The sequence below is a fragment of the Melospiza georgiana genome, chromosome 17 (genome assembly GCF_028018845.1).
Source record: "Melospiza georgiana isolate bMelGeo1 chromosome 17, bMelGeo1.pri, whole genome shotgun sequence".
Taxonomy (NCBI): Eukaryota; Metazoa; Chordata; class Aves; order Passeriformes; family Passerellidae; genus Melospiza; species Melospiza georgiana.
In genome coordinates this window covers 1,953,051-1,972,314 of record NC_080446.1, presented here as the reverse complement: position 1 = coordinate 1,972,314, position 19,264 = coordinate 1,953,051, and the positions used below count along the sequence as shown (strand labels likewise).

Genomic DNA, 19,264 nt, shown 5'->3' with positions numbered 1-19,264 from the left:
AAGAGGGAATATTTTCCTTTAATCCCACGTGTGTGATGATGGAATAATGTCTTTGCTAAAGCAAATATCTGCAGCAAACACTCACCTGCACCTGCTGTTGTGCACAAGGGCTCCAGGGCGGAGAAGGGCCCGGGGGGCCAGGCTGGCCCGAAGGCAGCACCAGGATCCCCCTCCAAAGGAGCCAAGAAAAAGAAGGCAGAGAGCCCCAAGCTGGGCCACGGCACCTTTAGCAAACTCTTTAGGCACAAGGTTGGTATGGAGCTCCAGGAGCAGCAGAACCCTGAGAGTCACAGCTGGCTCCTGGCACCCACACACAGAGGAGTTCTTGCCAACATCTGGGCAGATGTGCAGAGCTCTGGAGGTCCCTGGGGGAGCCTTTCTGTGCTGGGGGAATGGGAACCATCCTGAGCTGCACCTTCCTTTCATTGGGCTCTCTGTGAGCTCGGGGTTCTGGAGCAATCCCTGGAGCAATAATTGCTGCCAGTTACTAACACTGACTAAACCCCCTGGCCACTAAAAACCAGAATCAGAGCTGCTGACAAACAATGAGTTGTGTAGAGGTGACCAAAGCCTGAGACCAGAGAGCTTTGGGAGCTCAGCCCAGCCCCAGGTCAGGTTTTATGTCATTAATGTACACCTGAAATTGGCATTTTGGGGCATCTGATACAGCAGAGAGCAGGCTGGAACATGGAATTTCCTGCAGAAATAGGGGTTTCTCCTTGCAAGCAAGAAAATTAATTTATTATAGTTCTAATTTAATTTGGAGTAGAAAAAAATTCTGGGTTTGATGGCTACTTTAAAGAACTTAAAACGCACAGTCAAGCAAATGGCTGTTTCAGAGGACACAAGCTTTTGTATTAAAACCCAGAAATCACCAAAAATTTTGGTCTCAACCTCTGTATTTAAAGATTTCTGCACTCTCTGAAGATAATCATGGCAGGCAAGCAGAGAATTGCAGCTTTTTAGCCCAGAGAGTGCAGAAGCAGGGACCCTTTCAGTGGGGGAGGAACATAATTAATATTTAATTCTCCCTCCAGACACCCACGTGGAATTTCTGGTGAGTAGGGGGCTTTATAACCAAGGGCATAGGGCATTCTTTAATACATTTTAAAACCAAAAATGTTCTTTCCACTATCTCATTTTTGAGGAAAAAAAAAGTCATCTGCATATTACTGAAGGAATAATAGTATTTCAAGGGAATTCAAGTGTGCAGTTCTTCCCAAAACCTTAAATTTGATATCTCAGCTTCATTTCTTAATAAAATTAAAATATTAATTACTTGTTCATAATGAATTAAGGTTTTCTGGTAAAAACCAAACCTGACTGGCATTTTTTTTAAGATTCCATTCCAATAATTAATCTTGCAATAAATTTTAGTGAGAAGAGTGCCTGGAATATTTAATGGAAGTTGAAAGAGTTTGTGATTTAACAGAAACATTGTTTTTCAGGCTCCTGTGTTACAAAATCCTAACTCTAAGGCAGCTTATGGTGCTCTTCCTGTCCATGCACGTTTGTCCTTCATTCCATGCTAATTTTGCATATAACTGAGCTGATTTATGGAATTTTCCCTTGGAAGAGAAGGGTGAATCCCTCACTTGCAGCACTAATGCTGAAGCCAGCCTGCGCCGTCCTCACCCTTGTTCTCACCTCCCGTTCTGCATGTTGTTTGTCAGAGCTGACCATAAAAAAGAAGTTCTTGGCTCCTGCAAAATAACTGCCCAGAAAATATCTCACCTGCCCTGCAGAATGTCTCACCTGTTCTGTGGAGAGCTTCCCAAAGTCTGCCCAGGCTGCTGGAGCCCGGCCAGATGGTTGTGTGGGTTTTTGTACAGCTCAGGTCATCGTTCAGTGTGAGGGGTAGGAGATGCAGCCAAAATCCCCGGCCAAGGAGGGATTTAACTGGCTCCTGATGAAATTTGTGTATCCTGATGGAATCAGGATCCCCATCACTGAATGGCTGTGCTAAAGGAAATCCCACCTCATGCCCAAAAACATGAGAGGCTGGGTGGGACCAGCCTCCAGCCCCTGCAGAGCTGCTCTTTGGAGGGCTCCTGCCCGAGTTCCAGTTCAGGGCTGTTCCATGCCCTGCGTTTTTTCCAGCATTTCGTGTGCTGCCTGTTTCGGATCCCAGGCATCCGAGCCTCCTGCTGGAAGGTGACGGGAGCGCATCCCTGATGGTGGCGTGGGATTCCCATGGAAAACACCCAGCTCTGTGTCCCTGAGCACTGGAAGATGCAGATATGGAAAAATCTGTTAATACTTTAAATTCTCGGTAATGACTTACCTGACCTGAATGGGAATGTGAATATGAGAATACATATATAAATATACATATTTTTAAAGAACAAGTTGAGAACTACAAGCACAAAGAAAATAGCACCAAGCTGGTGCAGGTACAAGGATGGGACCTGGCATTCCCTCCAGCCTCCACTCTTCCAGGGATCAGTTTCCATGGCTGCAGGAGCCAGGACTTGCACACACATTCACTAAAAATAAAATAATTGGTGCCACAGACAATTGCTGGCCTGTGGAACTGCAGTGCTGCCGTTGCCTCAGACAGACTCATCTTTGTGTTTTGTTTCCCTGCAGGCTGCGAAAGAAACCCAGCAGACAACCAACACCAAAGTGAGTAGGAGGGGTTGAATTATCTGTGCAATGCAGGAAAAGGGGAATTCTCTCTGCCATGTTTGGTCTTTAAGTGTTTTAATTTATTTTAATTTCTTTATCTGTGTTCTGGCTTTGCTGTGTGTGATGGTGTTCACAGGGGTTTTCAGGTGAGGGAAGAGATGGGAATGTTGACTCCATGTTCAGAAGGCTTGATTTATTATTTTATGATATATATTACATCAAAACTCTACTAAAAAGAATAGAAGGAAAAGTTTCATCTCAGAAGGCTGGCTAAGCTAAGAATAGAAAGGAATGAACAATCAAGGTGTGTGTCTCAGATGGAGTCCAAGCTAACTGGGCTGTGGTTGGCCATTAATTACAAACATCCAAGATGGGCCAATCCCAGATGCACCTGTTGCATTCCACAGCAGCAGATAATCAATGTTCACATTTTGTTGCTGAAGCCTCTCAGCTTCTCAGCAGGAAAAAATCCTAAAGAAAGGATTTTAATGAAAAGATGTCTGCGACAGCTGTGTCAAGCAGGGATGGAAGGGCAGGGGAGAACGGGGAGAGGCGGTGCTCACCTGCCCAGGTGATGGCTGAGCGTGCTGGATTTGTTGCTCACAATCTTCATTTCCTTTCGTTCCCAGAGCCCTGAGCAGCCTCCTGTGAGCTGTGTGAAAGCAGACAGAAATGTCCCTGCCTGCCCAGAGCCGCTGCCCAAGCAGAACCCAAAAGCTCCGGAGGCCGCGGCACCTCCGCAGAGCGTGAGCACAGAACCACCCCGGGAGGGCACCAAGGACAAGGGCTCAGCCACCCCTCTGCCCCTCAGCAAGCTCTTCTGGAAAAAGGTACTGGGGCTGGGGCTGCAGTCACTGCTGCCAAACCCACCACGGGCGGCAGCTCCCACCTGCTCCACAGCAGGGACGTGAATTTATCAGTGGAGGTTCTCTGGTTCTCTGGTTCTCTGTGACCATGTTCACAGGGATCCCAGGGGGAGGGAAGGGATGAGGATCTGACTCCATGTTTCAGAAGGCTGATTTATTATTTTATGATGTATATTACATCAAAACTATACTAAAATAATAGAAGAAAAAGTTTCATCAGAAGGCTGGCTAAGAATAGAATAGCAAAGAATGATAACAAAGGCTTGTGGCTTGGCTCTCTGTCCAACCCAGCTGACTGTAATTGGCCATTAATTAGAAACAACCACATGAGACCAATCCCAGATGCACCTGTTGCATTCCACAGCAGCAGATAATCAATGTTCACATTTTGTTCCTGAGGCCTCTCAGCTTCTCAGGAGGAAAAATCCTAAGGAAAGGATTTTCATTAAAGATGGCTGCGACAGTTCTCTTGTTTTATGGAATCAGGAATGTTATCCCCTCTCAATTCAATGCTTCTGTTAAATATCTCCCAGAGATCACAAAGTTCTTTACTAAAATTCATTATTAATAGAGATAAAGCTCTCAAACCTTGTTTCATTTCTTTGCTATAAATGTCTGAAAAGCTGGGATCAGGGGAGCCTATTCTTACTCAGCAGAAAATGTTCTGTGACAGAGCAGACCAGGCTTTAATTTGGGGTCTCAATTGCTTAGGAAGACACATTGTTCCTCCGGTTAAATAATGATTTTAACTAAATTTAGGGCTAACTCTAAAAACACAGTTCCTGTTTCCACAATCCTTATGGTTTATAAGCTGAAGTTTATTCATTCTTAATTTCATTTCCTAGATGGGCTGTCTGAAACTTTACTGAGTCACAGGATGTTAAATAACTGCTTTTCTGGCCTTCTGCTCAAGCTCAAATCCCAGAAATGTGCTGCTTCCAAACACCCAGATGCCGCTGGGTGGCTGCTGCTCCTGCAGTTTTCCCACTGGAGATGCAGTTTGGATATTTTATTTATGTTAAAAAAAATCCCAAAGGTGTTTAGGTATTTACAGAGTAAACATGCTTGAAAATAATCAAAGCTTCAAACATTTGCCACTTGGGACTGAATTTCCAGGGGAACTGAGGGGATCAGGTGCTTGGAATGAGAGGAAAGCTGGGAAGAAGAGGGAGAGGGAGTTTTTTCTGTGGTTGTTATTGCTACAGAAACCTCCTCCTCTGTGTAATCCGGCTTATTTGAAAGCAGAGCTGGGAAGCAGGATGTGTGCTGAACATCAGGATGAAATAAGGGAAAGAAGAGACCTTCTGGCAGGCTGCTGTGTAAAACAGCAATAAATCCAGTCTGAGTTCAGTCATTTGTTAATGAAGTATCAAGGATTAAAAAAAAAAAAAAAATAAAAGAAAGAGGAGAGATGTACAAAAAACCAAAAGAAAACAGGTTGGCCTCAAACTCAGCTTGGTTTGAAGACTCTGTGGGGTGTTCTGCAGTGAATTTATCTTTTTCTGGCACATTTAATTCACTGTCCTTTTGCTAGGACAGAGAATCCAAGCTCAGATAGGTGGAGAATTCAGAGTCAGGAGTCGCTTTGCTTTTGAAGTCACAAACAGCAACCACAACACTCAATAGATGCAGGATTCAGCTCCAGCTTCTCTTTCCAGGCACTCTCTTAAATATCCATCTTCTGATGAGCTTTCACTTCAAAGTGCAGCTAATGAAGTGCCTGTCAACACGTGGCAGTTAATGCTGCTGCTCTGCCTGCAGATGAATAAATATGGAAAGGGAAAATGAAAAATTCCTTATTCAGCTTCTCAGCTGGGAGCCACTTTGTATTTGCCCCATTTCCTGATCAGTCTTCACAAGAATTTTCAGAACTGTTACTCAAATATTTGCTGTGCCAGCATTTCTCCGTTTTTTTTTCTTTTTTCAGAAGGAATACTAATAGGGAATTACAGTGGGCAATTTCCAATATTTGTGTTGGAAAGCTGCTTCCAAGGCCTCGTAGATATCTGATCAGGGCAGAGAAACATGATGCTTCACATTTATCTGATCAAAGCAGGCCAGGCCAGGGTGGAAGGTGATCAAGGCAGCATTATTTACACTGCTCTGGGACCTGTCTTTAAAAGCAGATGTGTTTGCTTTAAAAACTTGAATTTTAAGCGACTCTTGCCATGCAACTGCAGGAAAATCATGCTTGTTTTGCTGACGTGCAAACAGCAAACTGGTTAATTACTGGGTGAAGCAGAACATGGAATCCCAGGATGGTTTGGGTTGGAGGGACCTTAGAGTGACCCATGCAGGGCCACCCCAGCCATGGCAGGGACACCTTCCACTGTCCCAGGGGCTCCCAGCCCTGTCCAGCCTGGCCTGGGGCACTGCCAGGGATCCAGGGGCACCCACATCTGCTCTGGGCACCTGTGCCAGGGCTCAGCACCCTCACAGGGAGGAATTTCCTCTGTACATCCAACCTAAATTTCCCTTCTTTCAGTGAAGCCGTTCCCCCTTGTCCTGCAAAAGAATTTCCTGAAGAAATGTGCAAAAATCCCTGATACTGGAAACAGCTCAATCCCTGAGTAGCTGCCTAACCCTAATTTAACTGGGCACTGCCTTTTGGAGCTTGGCATTTGGTGCCAGGGTGCTTTTGTTGGTTGCGCCACCAATTCCAGTGCAGAGCCAGAGCTCAGAGACAACACTGCTTTGGGGTGCAGCAGAGTGATCCCAACCTGCCCCCTGGGAGAGGAGAGATCCCAGGAGCTGAGCTCTGCCTTGCTGAGCCACTGCTTCCACTCTGCTCCCAGCAAATAGATGGGGAATTGATGATATGGATGTGTGAATAGGCAGAGATCCAGAGTAAAATTATTATAGATTGATTATCTCCAAGCTGTTCATAAATATAAATTAAATGTACAATTCCACAGGGAAGTGGGATGTGCTGCAGCCATCTCAGGCAGCAGGGGATAAGGAATATTTATTCTTTCAAAATTCTTCTCCCTGTTGCCCCACCCCCAAAATGTTGTTTCTTCCACAAAAGAGGAGTCAGGAACAAAGCAAAATCTTTCCTGCTGTGGTAGAAATCCATGGTGAATCCCCTTCTTGAATGTGGAATTCCCTGCAACTTAAAAATATGACAGAACTAAAAGGTGCGATGGAATAGTGAGTAAATATATTGGATGGCTTCTGTAAGAAGGACTAAATAAACTGGGATTTTATTTGCTCGGAAAGGGAGATGGAAAACTGCTGGAAAGGGGGACAGGAAATATAATTGTTCACAGTAAAAGTGGCAGAGTCCAAATAAAAGAATGTGGTGACAAATAAGAATAAACAAGTGACAGGACAGGGGGAATGGCTCTAAACTGGCACAGAGGAGGTTTAGATGGGATATTGGGAAGGAATTGTTCCCTGGGAGGGGGGAGAAGTCCTGACACAGATTCCCAGAGGAGCTGTGGCTGCCCCATCCCTGGGATTGTCCAAGGCCAGGTTTCAGCAGTTAATAGTGTTCATAATAATCTTAATAATAATCATAATAATCTAATAGTGTTTCAAATAATCTTAATTCTGCTTTTGAGTGCAAATTCCTGAGCATGAATTTTCTCATATTTACTGGATTCACTTGACTCCCATCTCCTCAGGACATGCATTGCTGTGTGTGATTTCATTTTCACTCTTCTTACATTGTAATCAAAGCTAGGTTCTCGTGATTGGGAACCAGCAACTCAAGGAAGGTTATTTCTTTCGTTTATATAAACTGCTGGGATTTTAACACTTATTTACTTCTTTCATTTGGGATTGATCAAATTCCTGAAACAGCACAAAGAGAACAGTGAAACTGAGGATGTTTTTATGCCCTGATTGATTGTAAAATTTTAAGAAATCAACCAACTCCTCACAGATTGAGTCAGAATGTTTCTTCCACTTTATTCCCTACCCCAGAACTCCTCGGAAGAAGCAGAGGCCGTGAGCAATGAGAAGGCAGAGGTGGCTCTGGAGGCCGTGGCCCCCGACAGGGACGAGAGCAAGGGCACAGAGAGCACCGAGGTGAAACCGCGAGGGGCGGAGAGCAAAACGCCCAAGGCAAACCTGAGGAAGTTCTTCAAGCTGGTAAGAGCAGCTTTGTCCTTCGGGAGCTCAGAGGGCTGGGTAGAGGCGGGGAAAACACTTTGACTTTGTCTGGGAGGGCACAGGGGTGCTCAGGGATGAGGGATGCTCAGGGATGCTCAGGGATCAGGGATGCTCAGGGATGCTCAGGGATGAGGGACACACAGGGATGCTGAGGGATGCTCAGGGATGCAGGCTGGGACTTCTCCCCGCATTCCCCGTCCTTCATCTCCCTCTCGCGGCTCCTCCCGGAACATCCCAAGGGCTCAGATGGCCCTTTCCCCACCAAGGTGGCCCAGGGAGCTCCATGGGTTGCGACACCGAGGATGCTCCGCTTCACAAAGCGCAGCATCCCCCTGTGGGCAGCTCCTGGAGGAGCCCACCCCCAACCCCGCCTCCAACCTCATCTCCCGCTGGCCACGGCGCTGTCAGTCCCCCCGTGCCGTGTCCTGTTCTGCCCTGGCTTTGGGGAGCTGTATTTTTAGTGGCACGACTGTTTTTGGCAGTTTATGTAGGTTAGGTGAGCTGGCACGTGAAAGGAAAGGAGGCAATCGTTCCTGCAAAGTCCATCAGGTGGGAAAAAGGAAAGGCAGAAAGTAGAATCTGATCCTGCTTCCCAGAGGAAAAGTGCTCCCAAACCATCTGCAGTCCCTGTGCTGCCCTGCTTCCCCATCTAACCAAACTTAGGCAGTAAATAGCATTTAGAATTGAGAATAACTGTGTTGTCACAGCTATTGATGAAGGTGTAGCAGGGTATTGGCTGTCCCCACCCTCCTCCTTTTAAAAACATCCCAGCCCACCCTGCTCCCTGCAGCAAGCTTTGTGGGCAGCCTTGGGCAGCAGCGAGCCCAAGTGACCAGAGGCAAGGATGAGAGGTCAGCAGTGCTCTGCAGAGAAATCCTTGGCATTGTTTCGTCCTCATCTCACTGGCAGCAAGAGGGAGCTTTGTCTAGACCTCAAGGCCTTTACTCTGGTTTTGGTTAAAAATAATCATAGCAATAAAAATACGAGATGGATGAGAGAGGTTGGCTAAAGCAGGGCTGGTTTTATTTTTATCTGGGTTTGGGGTGTTTATAAGGGGAAAGGTAACACTGATTGCTGTTAGAGCAGTTTGGTTTTTTTCCTGGAGGCTTTTGAGGACTTGCTAAAACACAAATTCAGAGCAGATCTTATCACAGCCCATCCTGATGCACTCTGGAGGGGTTTGTCCCCAGCACAGACCACACTGTGCTTCCTCCCCTGCACAGATAAAGCTCCCGAGCACAGACCCATGCCAGGCCCAGCATGGCACCTTCAGGGACAGGCTTTTCCCACAAAAGCCATGAATTGTCATGGGGTGGTTTCATTTTCCCTCCTGCTGCTGCCATGCATTGATTTCTGTGGTTTTGCAGGAAAGGCAGGTTGCAGTGAGCCCATCTGTGGGACCAGGCTGGTGCTGGGTGCTCCACGTTACAAACACAGAGCTGCAGCAAACCACAATTCCGCCCGAGATAAATTTAGAACAAAAGTCACATCCTTTCATTGTTTTCATTGAACTTCTGCAATGAAAAATGACATTTAAATTTGGGCACTCTGAAATCCTGCAGTTTGTTTTATGCTTTGCTGCCGAGCTCTGTGCATTCTGTGGCACCCAGGAGAACACACTGAACCCTCCAACACATTTTTAAACACAAATGCTCATTCCTGTTGTCCCTTTTGTAGCACTAATTGTAACTTAAGCTTAACCTAATTCTCACAAAGCTTGTCCTACTTACTCAGTCTGGTCAAACAGGGGTTTCTCACTTTTAAATCTAGATGGAAATGGGTTTTTACCTTAAAAAGATACTTCAGAGTCAAGGTTTGCTCTGAGTGACCTTCCAGTGCTGCAGCCTCAGGCTCTGCTCAGATTGTCCTGGCTGGGAAGTGTGGGAAGCAAGGAGGATTATTATTTAGAGGTTTAAGGACTGCAGGAATAAACTGCAAAGCAAAAATCAGGATTAAATGGATGCTGATGACAAAATATGGAAACATCCCTCCAAAGCTGAGTGGGCTTTAATTATTCACAGCACATGCACTTAGTAGGGTGGATAAACAGAGAGCAAGTCCCACTAGGTCTTGTAGGACAGATTTTGGTCTGGAAAGCAAAGAAAATCTCTTTCCTAGAAAATTCCAGAAAATCTCTTTCCCAGAAAATTCCAGGGCTGACAGCAGGTTCTTGTTTTGGGCTGAAATGATCCCTGCTCATTGGGATTGGAGGCAAACCTGACTGGCAAGCGACAATCCCACAGAGCAGAAGCAGCAAAAGCCACCCCGGAGATGGGGACACCTCCAAAGGGGAGCTGCTGAGGCGCCTTCAAGCCTTGATTGCTGGGAGTTTCCGTGCTGGATGCAGGCTCAAGCAGGACCTTTGTTGTTTCAGTCAGGCAGGGGTGATGGAGGGACCCCCCGTGCAGAGGAGGGACACGGTCCCAGCCCCACACACCACGTGAGTGACTTTGTGTTCCTGGCCTGGGCTGCCTCATCCCCTGGTGATGGGCTCTTGTCACCTCCTCCCACCCAGCTCTGCCTCTTGAAGGGTAAAAGTCACTGAAGGGAAAGTGCTGCACTCACTGAGCTTCGTATATTTACACTTCTCTTTTCCTTTTATCTGTTTGTAATATTAAACAAGATTTTAAAGAGTCAACATAATTTTTTTTTTTAAAGAAGCTTTTTCCGGGTGTGTTCCTTTTCTTAAAATAATCAGTGGGTTTGTGTTCAGTCTTCTTCCTCTCTCTTGCTGCTTTTTGACTTTCTGCAAGAACCTTGGCTGAGGCAGTGGAACTAAATACACACAGAATTATTTTTACTTTGTTGATTTACTTGTCTTCTGAGGAAAGAATCATTTAGGTGGAAACTCTACAAAAGAGAACTGAAAATGAGAATGAAAACTGTTCACTGCAATGTAACAAAAGCCACTAACAGATTTGTTTCTTGTTCTGTTTTTGTTTCTTTAATTATGTGTTCATAAAATCTAAACCTTTGGGTGTGGTATTTTCATTCTATTCTTCATGGCTTTCAAAATGCTTCATAAAAATAATATTTTCATTAGAAATACAAATTCTGTTGAGCTTCAAACCCTCATCTGCTGCAAGTGAAGATATTCAGAAGAATTCATCTCTCAGTAATGAGAACTAAAACAAGGTTCTGTCTGTAGACAGTTTCCTTTAAGAGGAAAACTGAAGTTGCATTCAAAACTGTCATTTCAGAATTTCCTTTTCTAAATAGCTGTAAAATTATATCTCTCTCTTCCTATTTTCACAATGTCTGATGACACCAAGGTTAATTTTCATGAATTATGTCTCTAAAAGCATCCTAAATATAGAAGAGCCTTGTCTTGTGACACTTAATCCTTATTTGATACAAGAGCTTTGTGAAGTGATCTGAGTAAGACAGCAAATGTTTCAGCCCTGGATGTATTTTATTATTTGAATGAGCAGCCAGCTTCCTTCCATTTCTGTAAATCAGTTTATTGTTCTTCCTCCTTCTCTCCCTTGCCCTGGTGTAAAGTAGAACAGTTTTATTCCTCAGAGGAGCCCAAGGAAAACTGGATCTTGCTGACTTCTTCCTTTTTTGGGGATTTCTTTGAAAGGATTTCCTTAAATTATGCTGTAGTGTCTCTGGAATGCTGTGATTCTTCTCCCCTTCCCATCCCTGCCACTCTGCACCCTGCAGAAATTTCAGCACTGCTCCAAAACCACAGAAATCCTGGCCTTGAAAATCAGCCTTGGCCCAAGGTCTCCTGTAAGATAACGGAGAAAATGTGTCCATTTTTCATTTTTTATTTCAGTGGCACTGCTAATGTCGAGGGAGGCAAAGCAAAGTGCCAGGAGCAGCTCCCCTTTGGAGTAAGGAGCATTAACATCTTTCATTATTCATTGGCCTCACACCACATTTCCTGAGCTGCTCCCATCAATATCAAATCTGCCAATTTCCTGCCTTTCAAGGTTAATATGAAACACCTCAAAGAGATTATCTGATAGGGTTTGAGTTGGGTATTTTTTTGCCTGGAAAATGTATTATGAATATTTTTTAAGAAGTGTTTAGTCTGCCTGACATCAAAGGCCCCACCTGCTCTCAGCCATGGGGTTCTGCTGTGGCTGCAGCGCTGTCTCAGGCGCGTGTGGGGAGGAAAACTCTGCTTTTACACCCACAGACAAAGCCACAGATTGCACAGTGTTTCTGAGGCTTCCAGGCTCCTCTGGCCCCTCTGTGTCTGGGCTCAGCCCAGAGCTGTTGTTGCTGCAGCGAAGGTGAACGTTGGCAATTTGACCAGAAAATCATTTTCTCACTTCCAGTGGGAAGGGTCTTGGGAAGCAACTGCTCAGAGCTCCCAGATTTAACTGAGCCAGAGACATTTTCAGTTTGCTCCGTGCCCATCCTTGTGCTGGGGGAGCTCCTGCAGCCCTGGGCACTGCAGTGTCCCTTCCCAGGTGAGGTGACACAGGTGGGGTGTGTGCTCTGCTCTCCTCTCACCCCACTGAGCCTGCTTTAAACATTTATTAATCTGCTGATCTTCACCTTCTCCTGCACAAAGAATGGATTTTTTAAGTCTAAGAGCACAGCAATCCAGGTGTGAGGAAATATTTACCACGTATATCAATCTCTGGAAAAAGAAATCATTCCAAAAGCTCATATTCAGTAGAGGAGTTGTCTCCTGGTCAAGCCTGACTGTATTAAATGGGTTCAGGGATTTAAACATGCAACTTTTTTAAGATTATGTAGCAAGAAAAGCTGAATTGAGTGAAAAAGGCAAAGCAGCAGGATTGTTGTCCCCTCTCATCCTTGTTTCCCCAAAATTAGACAAGCTTGAACATTTTTTTATTTTTAAATGCAAGAGGTGCATTTGCATTCTGTTTCTCTAAAGTTTCTGCTTTCAGGGTTTTCTCTGAAATCATGATATCTAAAAATGTTTTTGTTTTGAATGAAAGCTAAGCCTGGCGTGTGAGCACATAACCCCAGGCCTTCAGAAGAACACCAAATATTTCAAGAGTAATGGTAAAATTCCCAAAGCTGGAAAAATACACAGCATTAAGCTTGGGCCATGGCCTGAGGGCAGATGTGAGATTTCCAGCTTTTCAACATGGCAAATTTGTGCTGTTTTAATGATGGCAATAAATAAAGCCATATGGGTTTGGGGTTCTTTTTACATTAAAAAAAAAAATCCTATTTGCAAACAGATTTCCTGGCAAAACCACCCTCATTTACTGCTTTCCAAACAGTGATGATTTCATGGTCTGATCCTTTGTTTGCCAGATAGGATTTTTCTTGTGTGAACTTCAAATATATCCTGAACTTCTCTGAGTTCCAGAATCTTCCCCTTTACTCTAGGCAGGTGATTGTGCTTTTTGGACGATTTCCTGTCTCTTCTTTTGTACTTGTACGTGAAATTTTCTATGACATTCTGGCTTCCCTGAGTTGTTAATTTTTGGGTGAAGTGTTGTTCATTCACAGGGAATTTCTTTTCATCCCTTGCTTTATGGGGTCCTTTGATTTTTGTCCTTTCCCAGATCTTTTCCTTGCACTTTCTGGGGGTATTTCGGTGGGCAGTGACTGTCAGTGATGCCCCTGCCTCCTCGAGCAGCCCCAGCAGGCACATCCATGAAGTTGTTCCAGGCAGGGATGGTTTAATCCCTCAGTCCTTGCTCATGGAATTCCATCAGCTCCCTGTGATCCTTCCCCAAGCCAACACTGCGGGAGCTCATCCCAGCCTCTGGCAATGTAAACCTGCTGGGCAGCAGGACCCATTTTTTAAACAATTTTATTTTTCCCCTAACATATTTATGGATCTCTTTCTGTTCCCCACTAAAATAACCCCTGTTGGCCGCAGACGTTGAACGCCACGGAGAAGCCTCTCGCCCCATCCGAGAGCGACCCTGGGGGCCCCAGGAGCAAAGAGGGCCCCAAAGACAAGAAGGCCACGCTGGAGCTGGGCAGGCAGAAGGGCAGGGAGCAGCCCGAGCCCCGGGAGCAGCCAGCAGCCCAGCCTGACTCCATCCACAACGGCGGCGGCGACGCCAAGGAGCCCTCCTACAAGAAGGCAGAGAAGAGGCAGTCCCTGGGAGGGTTTTTCAAAGGCCTCGTACGTTCATTTCTCTTCCCTTTTTTGCTGTTTTCCGAATACTTTCCACGTGCTGAGCGCTCCCAGCTCCTGACAACTGGACTGTGAGTTATTCCAGCTCAGGAAACTATGTTATTAATCTTTTTTTTCCCCTTTTCTTTTCCTTTCTAATCTAATCTTTCAAAGTCTCCCTAAATACATTTGCTACAGCTTGTAAATTAATCTCTTTTACCACAGGAACAACCTTATCTGTGCTCAAACCCTGCAGCCGGGCACTGATGCTGTTTGCTTGCATCAATGGCTCCAGTTGTAGCCAAAATTTCAGCATCTGTAGCCAAAATTCCAGCAATTTTAGCCCGGCTGGGATCAGAGGCTGGAGCTGCAGTGTTTAATCTGCATTCCTGCACTGTGATATCCTCCTGCTCTGTGCCATCCCCAGCACGTGGAAAGTATTCGGGTTTTTTCTGATCAGAGTATGTGTTGCACTAACTCAGGCTTCTCCCGAGCAAAATCTGGGGGAAAAAAATACTCCAGCACCACGATTTTGCTGTGTGTGCCCTCTAAAAAGCTCTGCCCAAATGTTACATCCTCACTGTCACAAAGCCATGAGCTGGTGGTACCTGAGCTCGTCACTGCCAGGGCAGAGCTGGAATTTGTCCCTTAAAAAAGGCAGAACAAAGTTCTTTCTTTCACGAGAAAGAAGGGCTTGGAAATTCCAGTTCAGCAGGAATCAGCAGCCAGTCTGATCTTCCTGCTTTAATCAGCAACCACCTTGAAAATGGGTGCAGCAGGAGACTGCAGTGAGCAAATAAGTGACCTCTGCAGAATGGGTGCTAAATGAGGCAAAATGGGGATTATCTCCAAGGAAAATCCTCCTCTTCTGTCTCCTCCCTCCAAGTCTTTTATAGGAAGAAAGGCAAATTGTGTCATCTCATTCCCTGATCAGTTTAGAAGTGACTTCATCATGCTCAGACAGGAGCTGGCACTGGCAGGGCCCATCACTCCTGTGATGTGGGAAATCTTCACCTGGTGGGGAGAGTTTTAGGGGGGTTTGGTTAAATTTGGAATGAAGAGCTTACTTAGTATTGGTTTATGGTTAAATGATGGATTTGCTGCTACCTGTAAGTGGCCAAACCCTTTCATTCTGCTCTAGAGCATCCTCCAAACTCAACACCAGGGGAAGCAGAAGCGAAGCCACTGCAGCCAGCTCAGCTGCACAAGGCTACCATCAGCTTTAGATGGCATTTTTCAGTCCATTGTGATTTTTGGCTGCTCTTTTTCATGCTGAGATCCTCCAAGGTGAAACATTAAAGGAAGATCAGTGAGGTGGAGCCTTATCAGTGTAAAACCTTACTGGTTTAATTCCCTGAAGGGCATGAGGAAGTCGAGACCTTTCACTGCCCATGTGTAACACAGAATCCTCCTGAAGCAGAGACTCAGGTTTCCAGGAAGGAACAATTCCCACATTATTCTGCCTGTTTCCTATCCTAGGGAAAGCACAGAGGCACCTTCAGCTTTGTCACGCTGGATTTTCTGCTTAGCAAGGCATGATTTGGGTTACAGACAGCACTGACACCCCACAGTGGTAACAGTGACCTCAAACACTGTTTGTGGGTCCTTTTTGCTCAAGTTTTGGCAGCTTCAAGGCCAGCAAAATTAGGTCAAGCACCTTAAAGCAGAGCCAAGTTTTTATCAGTTAGTGAAAAATGTGGTTGGTATAGTTAGAGCTATACATTTCCTTCATCTAAGCTGGATTAGTGTCTTGGACTGGTTCCAAAGCCAGAATTATGTTTGCAGTGTAAAAAAAGCTTTATCACTCGAACATTGTCGAATACCTGTCATGCATAAAAGTATTTAATGTTCCTTTAACCTAGAGCAGAGCAGGGCTGGCTATAATACACCATTCATCATGCCTGAAGGACTCTTAGCAGGGCTGCACTGAAGCGTTCAGGGCAGGGAAATGTTACAGAAATTATGCCAAAACTTCAATGCTACAGACACACAGCAGCCTGGCTCTGGTGTGTGAGCCCAGGTCCTTACAACAATTGTTTCCATGCCAATTGAGACAATTCTACTCAAATAATCCCCACATTTAGGCAGGAACTTTGTGTGGTTCTCGTGATGCACATGGTGCTCATATATTTGTGCATATTAAATGAAGAAAAGCAGGGAGATTAAATCAGTGGCAGCAAAAGTCCAGGGCACAGTTCCAGACTTGACCTTTCAGAAATACTTGGAAATGTTTCTAAAGGTGTCTCCCTTGTTCCACAGGGCTCCAAAAGGATGTCGGATGCAGAAGTGCAGACAGATCCTGTGTCCATCCTCCCTGCTGGCAAATCCAAGTAGTGCCCAGCCCTGGCTGCTCAGGGAGGCTCAGCAGCTCTCTGGGAGCTCCAGGAATGACTCCTTTCCTTTCTGGCAGCAGGAATGACTGACTGACTGACTCCTTTTCCCTCCCACGGCCGTCACAAACACCCAGGGCTGAAGCAAACGCTGGCCACCACCGCAGGTTGTCACTGGCAGGGTTTGTTTGTTCCTCACCTGTAGAAAGCAGCTCCACAGATCCCCATGAAGTGTGTGTAAGGTAAGGTGCTGTGGATGGTTTGAGGTGTGGGTAAGGCAGGCAGGAGGGTGGCAGAGAGTTCAGTAAATGGCAGGAAAAGCAAGCGGGTGGCAGAGGAGGGCAGCGAGGCACGGGCAGAGAATCCTTCGCTTCAGAGAGCTCGAGAGCAGCCAGGAAAGCACAAATCCCTGCAGAAATGTCCTGCTTTGGTGTAACCACGGCCCAGTCACTTCTGGGGGGTTTGGATGGGGCTGGGATTGGAGCTGAGCCCTTCAGCCCGGCAGAGCCCGCGGTGACCGAGTCCTGCTTGCTGCTGGTTATTAATGTAAATTAAAACGCTAAAATGCAAAGGCCTGCCGGGATCGGGGCAGCTCCTGTCTCGGCCGGGAGGGGTGGGATAACAAATTAAAAGCTATTTAAGGTTCTAATAGGACACAAGAGGGCAGCCACGTCCCCTAACGCCGGGCTGTGCCTGCCAGCCCGGAATTAATGTTCCTTAGATCATAGGAAACTTAGCTGTTCATCCTGATGTTTGTTTATATCCATACTTGTAATTAATCCTAATAAAAACCAAAATCAAAGCTGCCCAGGCAGCTCTCTGCTTCACGAGACTCCTGTAATAACTGTAGTTAATAAATTTTACAGAAAATAAAGATTTCTGTTTGTTCAAGCCTAGCCTGTACAGGGAACCAGGGGCCTGACATTTTAATCCACACTGATTTTAATGATGCAATACTGTATATTTTGACATCCTTATCTTTAAATAAACTAATACTTATCATTTGAAACAAAAAAACAGTTGCTGTTTCAATTTCCAAACCAAGTTTGTTATTTACATCCCCGTGGTCTGATGATTGATGTGACATTAAGGCATAAACCAGCACAGACAAACCTTGTCTGTGGAGGGAACAGTTGTTATCCTCTCTTTATCTGAGTGAAGATTACACCTGGAAAGCAGGGGGGAATTCTGTACATTCTGCACAATTATGTTCCTAACTAATCAGAGAGGACAGAGGGATCCCTGCAGCTCAGTGGGGTTTTGGCTCTGGGTTCTGCAGAGCTGCAGGTTTGGGGTGCCCAGCCCGAGCTTGCAGCTGGTTCCGTGCACAGAGAGCACAGACCAAGGGTTCTGTAGCTGTAAAGGCACTTTCTGCTCCCTGCTGGCACTTTGATGCCATGCAAAGGGATATCAGTCCTCTGGTTCTGTTGGATTCCTCCCCTGGTTCTGTTGGATTCCTCCCCTGGTTCTGTTGGATTCCTCCTCTTGTTGTGATTGATTCCTCCTCTTGTTCTGATTGATTCCTGCTCTGGTTCTGTTGGATTCCTCCCCTGGTTCTGTTTGATTCCTCCCCTGGTTCTGTTTGATTCCTCCTCTTGTTCTGATTGATTCCTCCTCTGGTTCTGTTGGATTCCTCCCCTGGTTCTGATTGATTCCTCCTCTTGTTGTGATCGATTCCTCCTCTTGTTCTGATTGATTCCTCCCCTGGTTCTGTTGGATTCCTCCCCTGGTTCTGTTGGATTCCTCCTCTTGTTGTGATTGATTCCTCCTCTTGTTCTGATTGATTCCTGCTCTGGTTCTGTTGGATTCCTCCTGTGGTTCTGTTGGATTCCTGCTCTGGTTCTGTTGTATTACTCCTGTGGTTCTGTTGGATTCCTCCTCTGGTTTTAATTCCTTTCTGGTTCTGTTGGATTCCTCCCCTGGTTCTGTTTGATTCCTCCCCTGGTTCTGTTTGATTCCTCCCCTGGTTCTGTTGGATTCCTCCTGTGGTTCTGTTAGATTCCTCCTCTGGTTTTGATTCCTCTCTGGTTCTGTTGGATTCTCCCCTGGTTCTGTTGGATTCCTCCTCTGGTTCTGTTTGATTCCTCCCCTGGTTCTGTTTGATTCCTCCCCTGGTTCTGTTTGATTCCTCCCCTGGTTCTATTTCATTCCTCCCCTGGTTCTGTTTGATTCCTCCCCTGGTTCTATTTCATTCCTCCCCTGGTTCTGTTTGATTCCTCCCCTGGTTCTATTTCATTCCTCCCCTGGTTCTGTTGGATTCTCCTCCTGGTTCTGTTGGATTCCTGCACTGGTTCTGTTGGATCCCTGCTGTAGCAGCAGCAGCTCTGCAGAACCCCTCATCCTGCCCATACCGCAGCCACACGTGGAAGGAGAGGAAGAAAAGTCTTAGGAGAAGCATCCCCAGCTCGGGGAGTTTCCGCATTCCACACGGATATAAGGAACATTAAATGCAGCTTTCATGTCCAGGAAAGCTTAAGGAGTCATTTGGAAATCAAAGCTTTGCAAGGGCTGCAGCCCGGGACAAAGGGAAAGAGCAGCCAAGGCAGTACATTGCATTTGGAGCCCGTTGTCAGCAAACAGGCTCTGGTTTGGTGCTGTGGGGCACAACTGGAGCAGATCACACTCATCAAGGGTCTCAGGGTGTGTTTCGTGGGGCATTTTGGAAGGGTTTTAAGCATCTGATAAATATAAAAGGGAATGGATCAAAACTGCAGGGTTTTGTGCAACAAATGCTGGCTTACAGCACACAGGGGTGTACTTGCCCCTCAGCAGGAGCAGTTCCCTGTGGCGTTCTCAGTGTCCATCCCAGGAGGGCTGCAGAGCCATCAACTCCTCCACTCCCTCCCTGTTGACCATGCCAGACCCATCCACCCTCAGAGCAGGGAATCTCACCAGGATTTTGCCTTTGGAAGTTTAAGATCCTTCACTTTAGGAGCTGAGTCTGTTCCCACTGAGCCAGGCCCTGATTCAGGGTTTGTGTTTCACAGCTCTGCACCCACAACATGCTGTAAGAGCACCTGGATACCTTTAGGGATGGAAATGTCCACAGCTGGCTTTAAAGCCACTGATGCAACAAAAGCCATGGTTTTCTGCATGAAGGATGGGTGACAGAGATAAACACAGAGGGGTCTGGCTGTGGCACTGAGCCCACGGCAGGCTGCAGGTGGAATGGCTCTGGATTCTGTACAAACAATCTCAGAATATCAGTGAGAAATCTGGATTTGTTAGAGACTCCACCTCTTCTGGATAACACACCCTGG

The 19,264-nt window shown here is 46.0% G+C and overlaps 1 protein-coding gene across 1 annotated transcript in view; it reads left to right on the top strand.

Moving 5' to 3' along the window:
• Positions 1 to 16,988, top strand: part of BCAS1 (brain enriched myelin associated protein 1) — a 31,251-nt gene extending 14,263 nt beyond the window's left edge. The window contains exons 6-11 of the mRNA XM_058036267.1: positions 109 to 249; positions 2,590 to 2,625; positions 3,258 to 3,458; positions 7,422 to 7,589; positions 13,432 to 13,683; positions 15,934 to 16,988. Of these exons, the coding sequence (XP_057892250.1) occupies positions 109 to 249; positions 2,590 to 2,625; positions 3,258 to 3,458; positions 7,422 to 7,589; positions 13,432 to 13,683; positions 15,934 to 16,008 (873 nt within the window). The 3' untranslated portion in view covers positions 16,009 to 16,988. The remainder of the gene's footprint in view (positions 1 to 108; positions 250 to 2,589; positions 2,626 to 3,257; positions 3,459 to 7,421; positions 7,590 to 13,431; positions 13,684 to 15,933) is intronic.
• The last annotated feature ends 2,276 nt before the right edge of the window (positions 16,989 to 19,264 follow it).